This window comes from Podarcis melisellensis (genome assembly GCF_964234715.1).
Source record: "Podarcis melisellensis genome assembly, chromosome: 2".
Taxonomy (NCBI): Eukaryota; Metazoa; Chordata; class Lepidosauria; order Squamata; family Lacertidae; genus Podarcis; species Podarcis melisellensis.
Window position 1 is genome coordinate 106,137,520 of NC_138529.1, and position 21,633 is coordinate 106,159,152.

Genomic DNA, 21,633 nt, shown 5'->3' on the forward strand with positions numbered 1-21,633 from the left:
CCCCCAGTTCTATCACCGCCACCCCTCTTTTCAACACACACATATGTGGAGTTTTCTTCCAGCCAAATCCATTCTTCATTTCCTTCCCAAGCGATTTGTCAACAGTATGTTAACTATCACTTCCCCTTCTGCACTTAGAATACTTGACAACATTCCATGATGTTGCAGCAGCTTAGCCAATGGCTGTGTGTTATTTCAAATGCCAGCCTATTCTTTTATCCTATCCTAGTAAGTCATTTTCCAGCATGGGGCTTACAACTTCCTGCATACAGTAGAAGCGGAATAGAGGAACCATACACTGAAGATATTGCCTGTAGGTTTATATACAGTGGTACCTCGCAAGACGAAATTAATTCGTTCTGTGAGTTTTTTCGTCTTGCAAAGCACGGATTCCCTGGGTATTAACGGTTTTAAGAAAAAGGAAACAAACTCACAAGACATTTTCGTCTTGCGAAGCAAGCCCATAGGGAAATTCGTCTTGCGAAGCAACTCAAAAAACGAAAAACTCTTTCGTCTTGCGAGTTTTTCGTCTTACGAGGCATTCGTCTTGCGAGGTACCACTGTATGTTGACTCCCAACCACTCAGACAGATTGTGGGAGGGGGCTGTTTTGTTCCTGCTTTATTCTGTATTTTGTGTTCACCAAGAGGTGCATCTGAGATCCTTTGCAATGTCACAGAAGACGCTGCCACCAACTTTTCCCTATCCATGGTCTCCAGGCCATCCGTCATTGTAAAAATGGGCCTGGAGACAGACAGGTCCTGTAGAGAGAAGATGCGCCATGGTGCATTGGCAACAGCACAACCAGACGCCTTCATATGCCCCAGCTGCAACAAAACATGTCTCTCCTGTATTGGCCTATACAGCCACAGCAGGTGCTGTGACTCTCCAACAGTTTGACTTTGCCCCAAAAGGCGCACTTCTCCATTGTCTTCCGAGACAGACAGATGCCAACAAAAAACCTTCACCCTAAGGTCCCAGACATGTGACACGTGTGTGTGTGTGTGTGTATACATATAGAGAGAAATATGATGGCACAAAATGGTTTTGTGTTGAGTGGCACGTGAGTCTCTGTGCTACAACATTTTTCTCCCACCCCTTATTTACCAGAACTAGTAATGTGGGGAAAGAAAAGGGAGGGGATGAAAGAACCCCCCCTCCAACTTTTATCCCCCCCCTTCCTAATTACACAACTGGCCAGCCAAAATCATTAATTGCAAAAAAGTTTTTTAAATTCCTGAAAAAGAAACCTACAACCCGTTACAAACGCAGCCCGGATGTCCCGCACGCTAACAGAACTACAGCCAAAGAGCGTCGCCACAGCCACACCGCCGCCACAGCCATCTCGGGAGTCACCTCCGGTACCTCACCCTCGCCATGGACCGCCTGGTGGACCCCAAGCGCAAGGGAGAAGCGTCTGCCACGTGACCAGGCTGCCCGAGCCGGGGTAAACGGGCCTGGCGGGTTAAGGCCGGGGCCGGGGGAGCCTGGGCCTCTGCCTGCTTTCGCACGAGCGACTCTAGCAGTTCCGTCTGGCGGTTCATGAGCGCAATAATCTGCTCAGTGTCCACGCGGTCCCGCTCCCGCTCCTCCAGATCGGCCTTCGTGTACTCGCCCAGGGCTGCCAGGATCCGGTCAGTGGCTGCCTGCACCCTTCTGTCGGCCGCATGGGTGATTTCCAGTGCCAGATCCTGCCTGTTTTTCCTCTTCCGCTTCCGGATGTTGGCGAGGCGCTCTGCGGCATACGACCTGGCGGGGTCGGGCAAGGGACTTGGGGAGGGGGTTATGGCCCCGTCTGAAAAGAACAAAACAAAATTATGCTTAGAACTCACTTCCTCAACAGCACGTCCCATCAAACAAAGTGGGACTTTCTGAGTCAACATGATTCAGATTTTCAGCGTTAACTTTAAGAAGCAGTGCGTGAGTTTGCTTTTCCCCCTCTTCCTCCTTCCTCCTCCTCTTATTTTCCTTTTGTGTTGTGTCATTTTTTGGTGTAGCTTGATTTTTTTAAAAAATTGATCTGTAAGCTCTCTCTACCATGGGTTGGTTCAACTGAGCCACAGTGCGAAGGAAAGACAAATGTGTTGGTTCCTATCCATCCCTTGCGAGTCGGCTTCTTGGTACCTACCTGCCTGGTTGCTTGTGGCAAGAAAGAAAAATGCATCCTGGTAACCCAACAGGGAAGAGTTATGCTTTGGCCTGTTGGCCACAAATAACTAACATAGTTTTGTGTGGCCCGACAAGCTCCTGCAGATGACCATGGGCGAGTGAAGTTTGCAGACCAACTTGCAAGGCTGTTCCCTCAAACAGCGTCCCTGTTGACATGAGACAAGCGCTTGCTGTCAGTACTTTCTGGAAATGAATGACATTTCTGGAAACACTGAAGACGGATTTGTTTCGACACAATTCTCCACCTTGAAGAAACGGCCTTAGGTTGAACAATACAAAACGAAAACGTCAACTTGGTTTTAAAAAGCTTTTTTGTGTGTTGTGTGTGTTCCGCTCCTTCTGTGGCCTGCCTGCCAATTGCCTTGAGACAGTATGTAAAAAGTGATTCATAAATTAATAAGGCTACCTATTAACATAACTCCACCTATTAGAAAGGATTCTTCCTTGCCCCAGGCGAGCATCTAATTTACATGCAGTCATTCAAAGGATGAACCTCCTGAATTGGCAGTTCTTATCTGCTTGTTTTGTTTTGTTCTTACCTACTGTTGAGGCAGAGCTGCCCGGTTTATCGCAGGGAGGAGACAGTAGAGGCGGAGCTGGACTGCTGGTTTCTGCTGTTCCTGAAGAAAGACAGAACATTGATTAATTCCAGGAGCATAGCTGGCCTTCGTCCACAGCAACAGCCCTAGTCCCCCTCTGCTTCTGGTCTATCGTATCAAAAACCGCAACGTATGCATATTGTTGTGCAGAATGGACTGAGGAAATGCTTGGGGGCAGATGTGTGAAGGCAGAAAGCATAAGAATGTAATGATCATCAGATACAAAACACACAGCAATCCCTTGGGCATTAACCCAGCCCTTGCATTTTGATTATCGAGTTCAAGAACGTAACAGTCTTGTCTTCAAGCACTATGCTGGGAGCTAAAGACAACCAAGACTTATGAAGGAGATGCGTATGTTTAGCCTGGAAGAGAGGAGACAGGATATCCATCTTCAAATATCTCAAGGGCTGCCGCGTGGAGGATGGAGCAAGCTTGTTTTGCTCCCGCTTTAGAGGGTGGGACCAAAAACCAATGAGTCAAGTTACAAGACAGGAGATTCTGACTAAACATCCCATAACTAAATAAGGTAAAAAGGTACAGGACCCCTGGACAGTTAAGTCCATTCAAAGGCAATTATGGGGTTGTGGCGCTCATCTCGCTTTCAGGCCGAGGGAGCCAACGTTTGTCCGCAGACAGCTTTCCAGGTCATGTGGCCAGCAGGACTAAACCACTTCTGGTGCAATGAAACACCGTGACGGAAGCCAGAGCACATGGAAACGCCGTTTACCGTCCTGCTGCAGTGGTACCTATTTATCTACTTGCACTGGCGTGCTTTTGAACTGCTAGGTTGGCAGGAGCTGGGACAGAGCAACGGGAGCTCACTCCGTCATGGGGATTTGAACTGTCAACCTTCTGATCAGCACGCCCAAGAGGCTCAGTGGTTTAGACCACAGCACCACCTGCGTTCCTTTATAACTAAATAACTGCATGAGAGGAAGGACATGCGCTAATGCAAGAGGACTTGCTCCCTCTCACCTCCTGCAGAGCATGTGCTTCATGCCCTCCCCAAATCTGCTCTGGCAACCCCAGAACAGATTTAGGGAGCACACTGTGGGGGGTGGGAAGTCTCACTGCGCAAGCGGAAGTAGCTCTTCTCTTGCAAGGTTTTATCGCTACTTTGGCTATGACTCACTGTCTGTAACGCTGGAGGTATTAAGGAGCCATTGTGGCAGGCAGTCACTGGTGTTTTTTTTAATCCTCCGCAAATTTCTCCAGTGAACCTGTCTAAGCTGGCCGGCTGTCACTACATCTCATGGTAAATGGTAAAGGACCCCTGGACAGTTAAGTCCAGTCAAAGGCGACTATGGGGTTGCGGTGCTCATCTCGCTTTCAGGCCGAGGGAGCTGGCGTTTGTCCGCAGACAGCTTTTCAGGTCATGTGGCCAGCAGGACTAAACCGCTTTTGGCGCAACAGGACACCATGACAGAAACCAGAGCGTACGGAAATGCTGTTTACCATCCCGCCACAGCAATACCTATTTATCTACTTGCACTGGCGTGCTTTCGAACTGCTAGGTTGGCAGGAGTAGGGCCCGAGCAACGGGAGCTCATCCCGTCGTGGGGATTCGAACTGCCGACCTTCCGATCGGCAAGCCCAAGAGGCTCAGTGGTTTAGACCACAGTGCCACCCACGTCCCTGTACATTTCATGATAGCTAATGTGCACCACCAGCAACACACTGGCCAAGCAGCAGTGCATTATGGGAGAGGGATGACAGCCAAGAGGCACAGTGACACAAAATCATCCGCTTGGATCTACATGCTTATAACAAGTGCAGCAAAGGAGAGGATATATATACACACACACACACCCTACTTTTCTTCAAGGAGCTCCAGGCAGCACATGGTTGTCACCCCACCTCTCAATTTTATCTTCACAAAAACCTCGTGAGCTTCCTGGGGATTCGAACCCTGCCGTCTCCCATCACGGCCTGCCTTCCTAACCACTACCCCACAGTGGCTCTCTGGAGTCCTGCGGCATGTTGAAGACCACGTTATTCCACTTTTTTCGCAGGCTTTGGACTGTTTAACTAGATGTATGCTGCAAAAGGAGCAATTATGCCACGGTAAATGGATTTAGCCTTCCAAATGCCACAGTAGCTTTGACCTTTCACAGCAACAGCGGGTCACTTTTATTTACCCTTATGGTGCAAAAGTGCTTAGGAGAGAGAGACTTTCTGTTCCTCATCAGGCAATGGCTTTTCCACCTGTCTGTCCCCACCCAGCCTTACCAGACTATAGCTTTGAGAACAGCAGCAGCAGCAGCAGCAGCAGCAGCAGCAGGGAAGTGAGGAGTTCAGGGATATTTTTTTAATACAGTTTTATGTTGTGCTTCTCAGTTTCTCAATTTGATCCTTTTACATGGTTTTTGTATGTTTTGTGGTATTTTGCTGTTACTTTTATTGATTGCAAATTGGTACTTCTTTATTGTGGTTGAACTGCTTAATTGCTATTTGCTAATGTTTAATTTTACTGTATTACTATTAGATTCTGATGGATTGCTGAACGTTGCTTTGTTTGATAGAAGTTGTTTATTTTAAAGTTATTATGACTTTTATATTGGATCAGATTGTTACTATTAATGTTTGATGCTTTAGTATGTTTTCATGTCTTGGAAGCAGCCTAGAGTGGCTTGGGCAACCCAGCCAGATGTGCGGAATATAAATGAATTATTATTATTATTATTAGTAGTAGTAGTAGTAGTAGCCAAAGTTAGCCACACTCACAGAATCACAGAACTGGAGAGTTAGAAGGATTCCTGAACAATGAAGGAATTTCAGCTATTAGCATCCAAAACTCAGTGTAGGACAGGTTATTTAACACCTCTGATTTCAGCATTGGATATCAGCGCTTCTTGGGTGAAAGGCGGAACACACATTAAAGTCAGTGTAGTGGTACAGGTGGTTAGGGTGTCAGACTAAGACCTGGGAGACCAGACAGTATTTTTTCCCCTGGGGGTACTGAAGGGTAAAGCTAAAGGACCCCTGGACAGTTAAGTCCAGTCAAAGGCGACTATGGGGTTGCGGCACTCATCTCCTTTCAGGCCGAGGAAGCCGGCATTTGTCCATAGACAGCTTTCCAGGTCATTTGGCCAGCATGACTAAACTGCTTCCGGCACAAAGGAACACCGTAACGGAAGCCAGAGTGCATGGAAATGCTGTTTACCTTCCCGCCGCAGTGATACCTATTTATCTACTTGCACTGCTGCGCTTTTGAACTGCTAGATTGGCAAAAGCTGGGAAAGAGCAACAGGAATTCACCCCGTCACAGGGATTCGAACCGCCAATCTTCCGATCGGCGAGCCCAAGAGGCTCAGCGGTTTAGACCACAGCGCCGAACTGGCACCCTTTTCCCCTAGACAAAAAGAACTGGCTAAAAGTGTGGCATTTACTGCAATGACTTCATGGTGAGAACCAGCACTTTTTTTCTACAAGAAAAGCACGGAGACCCGGGTTCAAATCCCCCATCTTCCATGAAGCTCAATGGCCTTGACCTTGGACTACTCACAGGCTCTCAGCCTAACCAACCTTGCAGGGTTGTTGTGGGGGATTAAATGAGGAGGACAACCATGTACGCTACCTCAGCCTCCTTGGAAGAAAAGGCGGAGTCTAAATGCACGAAAATAAAACAAAAGACACTGTCTCCCAGGGATTCATTTCTTTTTTAAAGGCTATTTCAAAAACCCATCCCACAGGGCTCTCCTCAGACACCAAATGCTGCCACTGACCCGTGGGAGACGTCACAGGCATTTCGTCAGGGGCTTCCTCCTTTATGTGTAGTACAGGGAAGCCGCCCCCCAAGCTGGGGACCTGGGGGGGCGACCGCGTCCTTAGAGCCAGCGCCTCCTGGCTGCCCACTTTGGCCCCCTCTGCCGCAGCTTCCTCCTCAGTGGAGCACTGAGACATCGAGTCGGCGACGGATGCCCCGCGGCGGCTCAAGGCGGGCAGCACCTCTGGGGGCGGGACATCCGCCTCGTTGGCCAATAGGTGATCGAGCTGGTCGTAGAAGAGCCAGGCCAAATGTCCTTTCCCCGGGGAGTTGTTGGCCTTGGCTATGCGGTAGTCCCTCTTCAGAGTCTTGATCTTGGAGCGGCACTCTAGGGCAGAGCGCTTGTGGCCTCTCTGCGCCATCTTGCTGGCCACCACTTGGAAAGTCTCGATGTTCCGGTGGCTCCGCTGCAGCTCCTGCTGGATCTCCCGCTCGCGCCAAATGACCAGCAGGTCTATGATCTCAGGGTAGGTCCACGTGGTGCCGCGATACTGCCTGTAGGGCGCGATGGCTGGCTCAGGCGTTTCGGCACCTGGAAAGCCAAGTGGGAGAGAGGTGAAGCCAAGTGGGAGGGAGGTGAAGCCAAGTGGGAGGGAGGTGAAGCCAAGTGGGAGGGAGGTGAAGAGAGGGAGAGAAAGAGAGAAAAAGGTTAAATCAGACAGAACAGGGTGGGGAGAAAAGAGCTGAGAATGTGTAATTATCCTTTTTTGCGTGTGTGTCCTGAAGCATCACAATTACAAGAATTTTTAAACTCTTGAAACAGAGGGAGGTATCAACAAAAATAAGGACTGCACTAGATCTGACACTAAGAAAATAGGTTTTCAGCATTCCTCAGGTGGACTCTGCTGTACAGCAGGCTTGAGGCACACAATGCACGGATCCCCTGGGATAGCTCAGTCGGGAGAGCATGAGACTGTTAATCTCAGGGTGGTGGGTTTGAGCCCCACATTGGGCAAGAGATTCATGCATTGCATGGGGTTCGAACTAGATGACCCTCGTGGTTCCTTCAAACTCCACAATTCTTTGATGCTTTGAATGAGGAGGGTGCATCTTCCTCAGTGCTGAGTGAGCACAACCTGCTCACTCAAACTCTGGGCAGACAGAGGGAGAATAGACTTCCTTGCAATGAGGTTGAGGGAACGTTCTTTCATATGTGGTGGACCTGTAAAATGGTAAAAGAGCATTGGGAAATAATTCATAATGAATTGGGAAAAAAATGTTTTAAAGTACAGTGGTACCTTGGGTTAAGTACTTAATTCGTTCCGGAGGTCCTTTCTTAACTTGAAACTGTTCTTAACCTGAAGCACCACTTTAGCTAATGGGGCCTCACGCCGCCGGACCACGATTTCTGTTCTCATCCTGAAGCAAAGTTCTTAACCCGAGGTACTATTTCTGGGTTAGTGGAGTCTGTAACCTGAAGCGTATGTAACCTGAAGCATATGTAACCTGAGCTACCACTGTACTTTTTTTAAAAAAAACACACACACCAGAGTCCTTTTTGTTGGGGATAATTCAGACGGAAATTCCCAGGTGTCAAAAATGGTTATTAATGTATGCCACTACTGCGGCTTGTGTTTTGTTAGCCCCAAAATGGAAATCGAGCAAAGTCCCAACTAAAGAAGAATGACAGCTTAAACTGATGGAATATGCGCAGCTTGCAGACCTAACATAAGAGAGCAAGGAGAACGTACATTTAAAGATTGAAAAATGTTTATTGAATGTATGGGGGGAAATTGTGTACACTTGAAAAGATAAATCCAACCGTGTTTGGGTGGATGTAATAATGGAATACCGAATGGTTTATGTAAAATATGCAGGGATTTATGATATGCAAAATGAACCATGGAAAGAGAAGAAGGGAAGCCACTGACATTTTAAGCTTGCTTAAATGAGTATTCTAAATTGTAAAACAGAAAGTTTAATAAAAACTATAGTGAGAGAGAGTAGACTTCCTGGTTAGAAGGCATGCGCTAGCCCTTCCAGGTGGAGTTGGCCCCTCACCTAACTTGCTTCCAGGCAGGATCCGCCTCCCTCTCGCGGCTTGCTCGCTTGGGATCCATGGCTCTTCCTCCGACTCAATCTTGCAGATCAGCTCTGGCTCGTCAGCAGGCAACCCTGCGCAGGAAGGAGCAGAAGAGCAGCAAGGCCCAGGTCAGTTGGCCGTTCCACCCATCATTGGCAAGGGAGATGTTCTCCATTGCTTCACCCCAGTCCACAATAAAATGAATTCCATCATTAATGGATGGAGGGGGGGGAGGGAGGGAGGGAGGGAGGGGGCAGGATTTGGGGTTCTTACCCAGCAAGGCCATCGTTGCAAAGTTGTTCTGCATGACCACAGCCCCAGCACAGGGCTCTTTGGTTCTGGTCCAAAACGGCTCCCTGATGAAGTCCCACCACTGTTGGGCTCAAGAGTCACCACCATCCAGAGAAATACACAGGGCCAAATGTCTCCTCCCACGGTTTCGACCAAGGAACTGTGACATGTAGGGGGAAAGCAGAGGAAACAGTGAATCATTTAGGAGTACCCAATGCTGCAACTGTAGGACGCGGGTGGCGCTGTGGTCTAAACCACAGAGCCTAGGGCTTGCCAATCGGAAGGTCGGCGGTTCGAATCCCCGCGACAGGGTGAGCTCCCGTTGCTCGGTCCCTGCTCCTGCCAACCTAGCAGTTCGAAAGCACGTCAAGGTGCAAGTAGATAAATAGGTACCACTCCAGCGGAAAGGTAAACGACGTTTCCATGTGCTGCTCTGGTTCACCAGAAGTGGCTTAGTCATGCTGGCCACATGACCCGGAAAAACTGTCTGTGGACAAACGTCGGCTCCCTCGGCCAGTAAAGCACCGCAATCCCAGAGTCGTTCACAACTGGACTTAACTATCAGGGGTCCTTTACCTTTTACCTAATGCTGCAACATGGTTGAAGCCAAAGCCTGCTCAGCCTGTCTGTTTTTTTTTCTTTCTGATTCTGCGCTTCTAACTCATTCAAGAATTTCTTGTTCTCTAGCATGTCTTGGTTCTTTTCATTTTCCTGTTCCATATGCTTGGAATCACCTTCCAGGAAGCAGTTGCCCCCTCACTCCATTTGTTCAAATCTCTCTTTAAAACTTGTCCTTTTTTTCTGGAGCCTTTGGCTCTGGATAGCTCGTTCTGTTATACCCGGTGTAACTGACTGTGAATCGGTGCCATTTTAAACTATTGATGTTTATCACATTGTTTATATTAGTTGCTTTAGACCAGTGGTTCTCAAACTTTTTTCTCTGGGCCACACTTTCAGAATAAAAAATTGCTTGCATATACCACAAAATATTTTATTGATAAGAAATACATTGGGGAAGGGGATGCAACAACTTCTAGCGGCGTTTGATTTATAACATAGAACACAACTGCTTTATAATATGATCATGGGGCAGCCAGAAAGTATAAAATGATGCAGCTACATAAGAACATGAATCATTCCCAAAATATAATATTGATTGTCCTTGAATCTTCCTGCCACACTTGCCATCTTCTCCTGGACTGACCATGGCTGATTATCAGTTAAACATCTGGCAAGTTCAGATGACAACCTTGAGCTAGGCTAAGAGCTTTGAGAACTTAAAGAAGGAAAGTCACTTGATCCTGCGACAGTCCACATATATATATTGGCCTATTCTAACCTCTTTTTCTTAATGGTGACTGCTCCTTCTCAGGCTGCACGGAAAAAGCATCTTGGCTCCAGAAGTTCATTCCGATTGCGCAGATAAAATATAACTGATAGATTTCTACAGAATGGGGCATTAGTGTGTGAAAACAGTCCAGATCCAATGATCCCCAGTTGTGGCATCAGGTGACAGTCAGGTGGGTTGCCCCCCCCCCACTTGTCACAGTTGGCCCACGAAGGGCATGTTCTAGCCCCGCCGGAGCCAAAATGTAGCCCCAACAACCTGGCAAATAGATCCAGCGTCATTGTGGCTGAAGCCCAAGCTCAGAAATTAGGAGTTGGGCATCCAGCCTCCCCTCCACTAGACTCATTGGCCTGCCAGTCACACAAACACTCATGCGCGGTATATATAAAATTCAGGCTACCATGCCAAAGGCAGAAATCAAAAGGGCTGCCAAGAGCCACTTAATTTGTGCTAATAATGTGCCATTATGTAGTTTGGCAGTCATTAGGTGGCACAGGATTTAGTTGTGTCTGGGTGAAGTCAGGCATTTCCTGTTACTGCTCTTGTGGGAGAGAAACAACCAAATTCTTGTCTAGCTTCCAGCAATTTTCCGGTGGAAGGGGATCCTAAGAGGTCCTCTAGCCCAACCCTGCTGCTCCATACAGGATCTACAATAAAGGGATGCAACTACAGCACCCCTGAGAGGGCCACCAGGTTTCGGAAGCTGCTCTGAGCCTTCCGGGACACACGACCCCAGCAATTTCAGGGTGGTTTTTTCCTCCTGGGTCCTGCGTCAAAAGCACCATTAAAACCTGCAAAACCAGTTTGAACAGAGATCCCAGCTGGTGGGGTTGGGGAAAGAGACCGCAAGTATACGTTGAGCAACAACGATGGCTCTAAGATGCCACCTCTGAATTTCAGAAGAGGTTATTTTCTGTGCTGAGAGCATGTCTCTGTGGTTGGTATAATTATTCCTTGCCCACCCTTCACCCTAAGGTCTTGGGAAATTGCAACACCAAACTGCAATATTAAAAACAGTTTTATCGTCACAAAAATAAGGCAGGCGCTAAAAATGTACACCTCAAAAGCAAGGGTAGAGGTGCCACTCTGTGGGGAGAGACCCCTACAACTTAGAGCAGGCATAGGCAAACTCCGGCCCTCCAGATGTTTGGGACTACAATTCCCATCATCCCTGACCACTGGTCCTCTTAGCTAGGGATGATGGGAATTGTAGTCCCAAACATCTGGAGGGCCGGAGTTTGCCTATGCCTGACTCAGAGGTTGCGACAGAGAATGTCCTCTCCCAGGCTAAGGCATTTAGGGCTTCAAACACTATTTTGAGCACCTTAAATCAGGAAATGAACCAGCAACCAGTCCAGCTGCTTTAAAACAGGTGAGATCTTAACTGGAAGCCCAGCCAGGAATCTTGCCTGATGCTTTGGGGAGAACAGTGGGCAAGTCGTGTCTGCCTAGCAAGGAAGGTGGCTGAAACCAGATTCCAAACACCTTGTTGGTTTGTTTAAAAATAAGAGCCACCGCTTGGGAAACTGTCCCGAGACAGAAGGAAATCAGAGTAGCAAATGCAGCATAACGTATCTGGGGTCTGTCTACTGCAGGACCAGCAGAACAATAATTTCAGACTCAGTCTAAATGAGAGGGTTTCTCCCCACCACCTCCCCAAGGCTGGGGGCATAACAGGGTGGGCTCCCGTAGCATGACAGTTGTGTCCGTTCACACTTATTCCACCACCATCTCTGATCAAATAGCACTGCAGGTTTTTTTGACAGCTTCCGGACTCTTCAAAACCATTTGGACCAGGCTCTATGGTGGGGCAAAAGAAACTAACAATGCATGCCCACAAACCAGGACAACACTGCCTCTCTCATGCCACCTGCAACTCTCTCTTAAAAGTAAATAATTAAAGGTAAAGGTAAAGGGACCCCTGAACATTAGGTCCAGTCCTGGCTGACTCTGGGGTTGCGGCGCTCATCTTGCTTTATTGGCCAAGGGAGCCGGTGTACAGCTTCCGGGTCATGTGGCCAGCATGACTAAGCCGCTTCTGGCGAACCAGAGCAGTGCACGGAAACATTGTTTACCTTCCCGCCAGAGCGGTACCTATTGATCTACTTGCACTTTGAGGTGCTTTGGAACTGCTAGGTTGGCAGGAGCAGGGACCGAGCAACGGGAGCTCACCCCGTCGTGGGGATTCGAACCACTGACCTTCTGATTGGCAAGTCCTAGGCTCTGTGGTTTAACCCATAGCGCCACCCACATCCCCATAATTAAAGTAGTGATGTGATAAAAGTAAAAATCAGAACTCAGGCCCTATACATTATCTTGTGAATCACCCTGAGATGAAGGGTGGTATAATAATAATAATAATAATAACAATAATAATAATAATAATCAGTATCATACCAGACAAAACCGTCATGGCTTCCCCTAAAAAATCCTGGGAGCTGTAGCTTGTTATGGGTGCAGAGAGCTGTTAGAGGAGACCCCTATTCTCCTCACAGAGCTAAAGCTCACAGACATAATTCTTGGGGGGGCAGGGGAGGAAGCCATGATTGTTTAAAGTGCTGTGAAGACACACCTCTTTATCCTAGCTTTTGACACTAGAGGTGTATATTTTTAGCACCCCTCTTGATTGTAAGTTTTTACTATGGCGCTTTAACAATGAAACCCACCCTGGAACCATGGGGTGAAGGACAGATAAGTTAATTAATAATAATAATAATAATAATAATAATAATAATAATAATAATAATATAGTGCAGCTGAGGCCACACACAGAGGGAGGCAGGGGTGAGGGTGTCAACTGAGGACCCCAGGACTAAAAAACGAGAAAGACACTGGAATTTCAGTGAGGAAAGGGGACAGAGTGGCGGTACTGATCTCAATTTTCTTTAGGGAATTTGAAGAAACCAGGGGCAGAAGCACCTCGCTTCTTGCCCTGGACTTCTCAACCTTCTCTTCCTCATCCGGGTGGATTTATGCAGACATAAATAGGAACAACCCCCCCACCAGTTTATTGCTGTCTTCTCAGAAACAAGTTCCACTGAGTTCCATCATGCTGTGCTTATTTCACAAGCAGAACTTCACCAACTCCACCACCGGCTTACACAGCCCCAGGGAAAACGTCCACCAGCACAGACCCCCACCCTACTTTCCCCAGCCCAAACAAGTCGTTCTTGGCAGGAAGAGGGGGATCTCAGCTCCCCCTAATCGCCTTCTCCACTTCTTGTGATTCTGGGTTTCTGGATTTCTAGTAATCATTATTAGGGGGTGGGGGGGTGGGATTTCTCTTTCTGCAAAGTCCAGAGGACTTGCTGCTGTTTCCTCACCCGATCCACCGCACACCCATTCCCAAACCCCAAGATCTGCAAGAGAAGCAGGAACAGCGCGGAAGCAAAAAAAAAAAAAAAAGCACGTGAGAACGCGCGATCACGGGAGCTGGGGTGTCCACTCGCACCCCAAACTCTGATGCACTTCCAGGGCCACCCCGACCTGCCAGAATGACTCACACTTCGCCCAACTCCGGCCAGGTCTTAGAGACGCACCTTTTTCTTTTTTTTATCCCCCTACCTGCTGGGGGTTTGGTTTCTGCAAAAGTGACGCGTCTGCAAAGGCTCGGCGGTCCCGGAGCGCGTTTGCAACGCGAGGAGGAGGAGGCAGCCTCGCCGCCCGCGGCTGCAATGGCTCCGGCTGCTGCTGCTTCCGAGGAAAGGAGGCGGAGGAGCCTCGCCAGCACGTCCACACACTTCGCGGCACCGAGCGGGGGAAACATGGAAAAAAAAGAAGACCCAGGCACTCGGAGCTGTCGTGGCTTCCCTTGCAAGGCAGCCCGGGTACTGTAGTTCGGCCAGAGGCGGCGCCTCTCTTCGCCGGAGTCTCTCTGTTCCCCGCCGGAACTACAACTCCCAGAGTTCCCTGGGAGAGAGCGGACCCGGACTAGCTGAACTAGTTTTGGAACCGGTTTGTGTTTGTAGTGCAGATGCCGAGAGGCGCAAGCGGCGACCAACGCCTTGGAATGGGGGCGGGGGGGGGGATGCGATGAGGGTTTCAAAATATATATTTTAGGAGAGCTGAGCAGCCAAATTTGCATGGCTGATTGTGGGGTTTTTGGTGGTTTTTTTTAAAGTTGTGATTTTGTTCCTGGAGGCTTTATGAAGCCTGGAAGGAACGCTTTTGTTTCGGCAGATGTCTAGAAAGTTGACGCGATTTTTAATCCGTTTTTAGTCTATTGTTTTAATTTTGGGGGGGAAAGTTTTAAATTATTCTATAAATTTATTTTGTATATCGCCATCCATTCGCAGATCTCAGGGTGATTCACACAAACAATATTAAAGTTTAGGAAAAAACCCACACAAAATATGTAATAAGAATATTGTTAGTTTTCCTTATTGATAATTTTACTGTTTTGTTCTGTTTTGTAAACCTCTTTGAGTGATTCGTTTGTTTGTTTTGCAATAAAAGAATGAACAAACATTTTGAAATAGATTTGTCGTGCAAGCCTATGTATGACTACTCGGAAGTCAGCCCCGTTGAATTCAATGTGATTTAGTCTCTGGGATGTCTGTATAAGATGGCAGCAGCAGGCTGCAATTCCAAACATGCTTACAAAGGCACTTGGTAGGGTTTACCTCTGAGTAAACACGGGCAGGATTGCTGCCGCCCTTTGCACATTTACCTGGGAGTAAGCCCCACTGAATGCAGTTGGACTTCTGTATAAGCATGCATTCAAAAGGCACTACAGTGGTACCTTGGGTTACGTACTTAATTCATTCCGGAGGCCCGTTCTTAACCTGAAACTGTTCTTAACCTGAAGCACCACTTTAGCTAATGGGGCCTCCTGCTGCCACCGTACTGCCAGAGCATGATTTCTGTTCTCATCCTGAAGCAAAGTTCTTAACCCGAGGTACTATTTCTGGTTACTATTTCTGGGTTAGCGGAGTCTGTAACCTGAAGCGGATGTAAACTGAACCCGAGGTACCACTGTATTAGGATTGCTGAGGGCTGTTCCTCTGCCTGCTCCCTTCCATCCTGCACCTTCAACAACACCTAACCAGACAGATACCTGTCAGGTGAAGCTTTCGCCTGCACTTCATTTGTGTGCTGGGGTGGGGTGCAGCTTCGCTTGCTGAAATTATGTACATCAGTCAGCGTGCAACAGTAGTCACACTCTGGGAACGGCTTTGACTTGCTGGCTAAACCAGGTGAGGGTAGCCGATGGGTCTCAAACCCTCCATGAGTTAGGACAGGGGTCAGCAACCTTTTTCAGCCGTGGGTTGGTCCACCGTTCCTCAGACCATGTGGTGGGCTGGACTATATTTTGAAAAAAATAATCAACGAATTCCTGTGCCCCACAAATAACTCAGAGACGCATTTTAAATAAAAGCACACATTCTACTCATGTAAAAACACCAGGCAGGCCCCACAAATAACCCAGAGATGCATTTTAAATAAAAGGACACATTCTACTCATGTAAAAACATGCTGATTCCTGGACCGTCCGTGGGACGGATTTAGAAAGCGATTGGGCTGCATCCGGCCTCCGGGCCTTAGGTTGCCTACCCCTGATCTAAGAGATGGAAAACTCTGATCCTAACTGGAAGGACAGATCCTGAAGCTGAGGCTCCAATACTTTGGCCACCTCATGAGAAGAAAAGACTCCCTGGAAAAGACCCTGATGTTGGGCAAGATGGAGGGCACAAGTGTGGGAAAATGATTGCTTGTACATGAGAGCATCACACAAGGAGAAGGGGCCGACAGAGGATGAGATGGTTGGACAGTGTTCTCGAAGCTACCAGCATGAGTTTGACCAAACTGCGGGAGGCAGTGGAAGACAGAAGTGCCTGGCGTGCTCTGTTCCATGGGGTCACGAAGAGTCGGACACAACTAAACGACTAAACAACAACAATAAAACTCATTTGTGAACCCCGAGGAAAAATTCATACCTGCTGGCTTGTGGGACATCTTCGGGAGGAGAAACGGCTAAGGAGTAAACCCTACACAAATCAGGAGTGGAGTCCCTAAAAGGGTCAGATGTTGCCTTCTTTGCCTCCTTCTGGCAACTCCTGCAGCCAAACATATTTATTTCCTTTCCTTTGAACCACATCAGCAAGGCCAAGAGTGGGATCTTGTTATCTGGGCATCCCAGGACCTCCATGTACACTGCCCAGGCTTGCACCCCAGAGAGGTCACTTCAGTGATGCAAATGCAGAAAAAGCAACAGTTAATGAGACAGCTTTTGAATGCATAGGAGAAAGGTTAGTGAGATAAGGTGGTAACTTGAGGCCATTTAAAAAGAAACTATCCTTAAGAAAGCGAGGCTGCCATGCCTGTGAGAGCGCTGTTATGAAAGGGCTCGTCTCCTGTGCTAGATATAATTTGAATATTATCTCTCCCCAGGCCAAGGAATCCTGGGATTTAAAGTTCTGTAAGGAGAGCTGGTTTGGTTTGACCAAACTGCGGGAGGCAGTGGAGGACAGAGGTGCCTGGCGTTCTCTGGTCCATGGGGTCACGAAGAGTCGGACACGACTAAACGACTAAACAACAACAACAGGAGAGCTGGAGGCCTGTTACACAGTTATTGGCACCATCGCCAAATTGCAAGGATTCTCTGAGCCTGGGAAGCAATGATTTGATATAAATTCTCTCCAGGTTTTCCACTCTGCAGCAGCTGGCAAGCTTAGAAGCTCTCAGACACAGAATAGGCAAAGATAGCCACTGAAGCTCAACATCAAAAAAACGAAGATCATGGCCACTGGTTCCATCACCTCCTGGCAAATAGAGGGGGGTGAAATGGAGGCAGTGAGAGATTTTACTTTCTTGGGTTCCATGATCACTGCAGATGGTGACTATTAAGTTGGGGGTTGACATAGCAGCCGGCACAGCGATTTCTTCAAGTAGCTCTTTATTTTGTAAGCTGGAATAGAACTGACTGCAAACAGCTCAGCCGGCCTGCTTTTATAGGCAGCCGGCTGTCAACATTGTAACAACCACAGCCCAGAGTTCCTGCCTAAAATAACTGCTGCGGACCTGAGTGAAAACTATCTACAGACCTGAGTGAAAACTATATACAGTATCCCCCTGTTGGCCCAGGGTGAAACTACACTACATATAACACCCCTCCCCACCGAGATAAGGCGTTAGTTACAATCGTAATGGTTTCCTTATATATAGCACTACGCGTAATGGTTCAATTAGGCACAAAAGCATATCGGTTACATTTACCATACTTAGACCAACAGTGATACATGTCCAACAACATAGTCCTTTAAATAAGTTGGGCGCTTGGAAACTCTGCCAGACCGCCGGGGACTGGTAGCCAAGTCCGGAGGGCCACACAGTTCTCGCTGAGGCTGTGGTGCGACCCTAGGTGGCGTTGGGACCAACTCCCCTGGATCCGCTGCTGTGGGTGGAGCCTCCGCAAGTGGAGTGGTCTGAGTCTGTTCTGAAGCGGCTTGGTTCGGCTCCACGCTGGTAGTTTGCGAGGGAGGTGTAGGTGGGGCCTCGCCATCTGTACGTGTCTCTTCTGGAGCTGCAAGCGCAGTTGGGGGCACCTCGGTAGTGTCCAAGTTCCCAACCCTGCGCCTAAGCTGGTCTATGTGCCGTCGCCACAAGCGTCCATCTTCGAGTGCCACCTGGTACGAGCGAGGTCCAGTGACTCCCACTACTGTGGCTGGCACCCAAGGAATGTCCCCCACATAGTTCCGGGCAAAGACCTGGTTTCCTGGGACAAATGACCGTGGCGCGTTGGCACAGCCTGGGGGTTCAGCCACGGCAAAGTCCGGGTGTAGCCGGTCGAGCGGTGACCTGAGGCGGCGGCCCATAAGCAGTTCAGCAGGACTCCTCCCTGTGGCCGCATGAGGGGTGATGTGTTGCACGAACAAGTATTCGGCGACCCGCTCATGCCAGTCTCCCCGGTCCAGGCGCGCCAGTGCCTCTTTTGCCGAGCGCACCATTCTTTCCGCTTGCCCGTTGCTGGATGGATGAAAGGGTGCCGTTAGGGCATGGCGGATGCCCAGTCCCAAAAGATACCGCTCAAAGGTGCCTGACGTGAACTGCGGTCCGTTGTCAGAGACAAGGACATCAGGACACCCATGCGTTGCAAACAGGCCTCGCAGCACCCGGATGACAGCTTCGGTAGTGGTGGAGGGCATCAGGGCGACCTCCAGCCATTTGGAATAGGCGTCCACCACTACCATAAAGGTCCGGCCGTGAAAGGGGCCAGCCAGATCGATGTGCACCCTCGACCAGGGTGTCTTTGGCATCTCCCAGGTGTGTCCCTTAGCTGCCGGTGGTGCAGGCCTCGACTCTTGGCACGCTTGACAGGCGGACACCCAGGCAGTGATGGCATCGTCCATATTAGGCCACCAGACGTAACACCGAGCCAATGCCTTCATTTTGACAATTCCCGGGTGGCCAACGTGCAGAGCCTCCAGGACGCGCTGACGGAGTCCCTGGGGAATCACGACGCGGTCTCCCCACAGCAGACAGCCGCGATGAGCTGAGAGTTCATGTTGTCTGGTTGCGAAGGGCTGGAACTCCGATGCAAAAGGCCCTTGTGGCCACCCCCTCCACACCCAGTTGAGCACCCGGCTGATGGTGTGATCCTGGGCAGACGCGGAGGCCACAGTGGTAGCTGATACAGGCGCTGCCAGAAGATCCTCAATCAGAAGGAGCGATGAAGCTGGAGCCGGGTCTTCCACAAATGCTGGAAGAGGGCAACGGCTGAGGGCGTCGGCATGGCCCATCGATTTCCCCGGGCGATGGATGAGCCGGTAGTGGTAGGCAGCCAGGAAAACAGTCCATCGCAGCATGCGTGGCGAGAGGACCGGTGGAGTTGGACGATCACCGGCGAGGAGGCCCAGGAGTGGCTTGTGGTCAGTGATGAGGTCAAAAGTCCTGCCATAGAGGTATTCATGGAACCTCTTCACTCCAGCCACAAGTGCCAATGCCTCCTTGTCGAGCTGGCTGTAATTCCGTTCCGTTGGAGATAGTGTCCTGGAAAAGTAGGCGAGCGGTGCTTCTCTTCCATCTGGAAAACGGTGACTAAGGACAGCACCGATGCCAAAAGGTGAGGCGTCGCAGGCAAGGACCAGCGGCCTGGATTCACTGTACTGTACCAGCACACTGTCTGAAGAAAGGAGAGCCTTGACCGCGTTGAAGGCCGCCGTCTCCCGATGACCCCAGGCCCAAGGCGTCTTAGTGCTAAGGAGTCGGTGAAGAGGCTCAGCCACTGTGGCTTTGTGGGGCAGGAACATGTTATAAAAGTTCAGCAGCCCCAGGAATGCCTGCAACTCCGTTTTGTTCTTTGGGGTGGGGGCCTGCTGGATAGCGCGGATCTTGGATGTGGTTGGGTGAAGGCCGGAGGCATCGATAAGATAGCCCAGGAACTCTACCTGTGGAACGGCGATCTGGCACTTCTCCCTCTTTACCTTGAGCCCGGCCTCTTGGAACCTGGTCAGCACGGCACGGAGGCGCTCGAACAGCTGCTGGTGTGAGTCTGCAGACACCAAGACGTCATCAAAATATGGTACCACGCCCGGAAGCCCTTGCAGGAGACGCTCCATAAGGCTTTGGAAGATTCCAGGAGCCACACTCACCCCAAACTGCAACCGGCGGCAACGGAATGCCCCCCGGTGGGTGACGATCGTCTGGGCTTCAGCAGTGGCATCATCAACTGGCAGTTGTTGATATGCTTGGGCAAGGTCCAGCTTAGCGAAGACCTTACCCTCACCCAGGGAATGCAGCAGGTGTTGGACAACAGGAACCGGATAAGCGTGCTGCTGAAGTGCCTTGTTGATCGTGCACTTGTAGTCGGCGCAGATTCTCACCGACCCATCTGGCTTGACAGGCGTGACGATGGGGGTTTCCCACTTGGCGTGGTCAACCGGCTCCAAAACTCCTTGGGCAATCAGTTTGTCCAGTTGTTCGTCCACCTTAGCCTTGAGAGCAAAGGGAACCCGGCGTGGCTTTAGCTTGATGGGGGCGACTTGTGGATCAAGGCTAAAGGAGATGGGCGTACCTGTATATTGCCCCAAGGTGCCGTCAAAAACCTCGGCAAAGTCTTTGACCAGACCCTCAGTCTCTGCGTTAGAGATGCAGTTGATGCCGGTGACTTCCAGGCCGAGGGCATCAAACCAGTCTAGCCCTAGGAGGCTTGGCCGCTGACCTTCGACCACCACCAACCGGAGCAGGCCCGAAAAATCCTTGAAGGCGATCCGGAACCGGCCAACGCCTACCACGGGAATGTCGTTTCCCTGGTAGTCTCTCAGGTGTACGCGGTGAGAGTTGAGTTGCCTCTTGGACACTCTGGGTACCAGTCTTTTGATGGTGCTCCATGACACGATGGACAGGGCAGACCCGGTGTCGATCTCCATGTCACATGGAGCTCCTTCAATGAGCACCGTGACGTTCAGCTTGCGTCGCGTAGGCGAGTCGGTTTGGCCAATCGTGGTTCCAGACGGGCAGCGGCAGTTGGTGAGAGCGAAACAACTTTCCTTGGCAGACTGGAGTGAAGACTTGGACTTGCGAGTCGATGAAGGGGGGGTGTCAGACGGAGCCGATCGGCAGACCTTAGCGATGTGGCCCCTTCTGGAACACTTCCTACAGATGGCGTCTCTGAATCGACACTTGGCACGGGAATGGTTGCCTCCGCAGCCGGCACATTCCGGTTGGCCCTTGGACTTCTGTTGGAACTTCCTGCGCTCCCGCTTTGTCTGGTGCACGTCATCGTCTTCACTGGAGGATGCCTCATCACTGCTGGCCTCTTCATGATGCACCGGAACTGGCTCCCTAGCAAGACGCGGGCTGCTGGACTTGCGGATCTCCTGGGCGGAGCGTTCAGCAGCTTCTGAGGCCACAGCCTCCTCAATGGCTTTCTGTAGCGTGAGGTCTGGCTTGGCTAGGAGACGCCGTTGCAGATGGATGTCCCGGACCCCGCAGACGATTCGATCCATCAGGGCATCGTCTAAGTCTCGGAACTCACAGTGCATTGCAGCCTGGCGCAGGGCGGTGGTGTAGCTGTTGATTGACTCCCCCTCTGCCTGGTTCCGGTGGTAGAACGCATGGCGGGCAGCAATCTTGGACGGCTTTGGTGCATAGTGGTTGCGGAGCTTCTCTTGGATCGTGTCCCATGGTGTTGCCTGGACTGCTTCAGGCGCAACCAATGCTCGGGCCGTCTCAAACACCTCAGGCCCACAGAGGCTGAGGAATAGGCCCCGCTTCCGATCCTTTGATACTGCTGTCAGCTCGTTGGCTTGGAGGTAGCAGTCGAACCGAGCGAGGTAGGAGTCCCATGATTCAGAGGCTGACACAAACGGCGGTAGAGGCACAAGTGAAGCCATGATTCCGATGCCGGCGTGAAGGGCGATGGATGGAACACAGTGCTCTAGCCAGAACAGTCAGCTCTGAATTGGTTCTGCCCAGTGATTTCGCTCAGTGATTTC

At 50.0% G+C, this 21,633-nt stretch overlaps 2 protein-coding genes across 3 annotated transcripts in view; both read right to left on the reverse strand.

Moving 5' to 3' along the window:
- The window catches only part of LOC309364859 (zinc finger protein RFP-like), a 260,032-nt gene that overhangs the window by 68,453 nt on the left and 169,946 nt on the right, over positions 1–21,633 (reverse strand). The window lies entirely within an intron of this gene.
- LOC309364935 (uncharacterized protein) lies at positions 1,210–14,017 on the reverse strand. Of its 2 annotated transcripts, none has more exons than XM_081902962.1 (6): positions 13,763–14,017; positions 8,833–9,010; positions 8,538–8,651; positions 6,496–7,068; positions 2,708–2,788; positions 1,210–1,794 (listed from the first exon to the last, which is right to left on the reverse strand). In XM_081902962.1, the coding sequence occupies exons 2-6, from the start codon at positions 8,864–8,866 to the stop codon at positions 1,352–1,354; spliced, it is 1,245 nt and encodes a 414-aa protein (XP_081759088.1). In that variant the 5' UTR covers positions 8,867–9,010; positions 13,763–14,017; the 3' UTR covers positions 1,210–1,351. The 2 variants fall into 2 exon arrangements, with proteins under 2 accessions (XP_081759088.1, XP_081759089.1); XM_081902963.1 differs by lacking the exon at positions 13,763–14,017 and adding an exon at positions 9,427–9,613.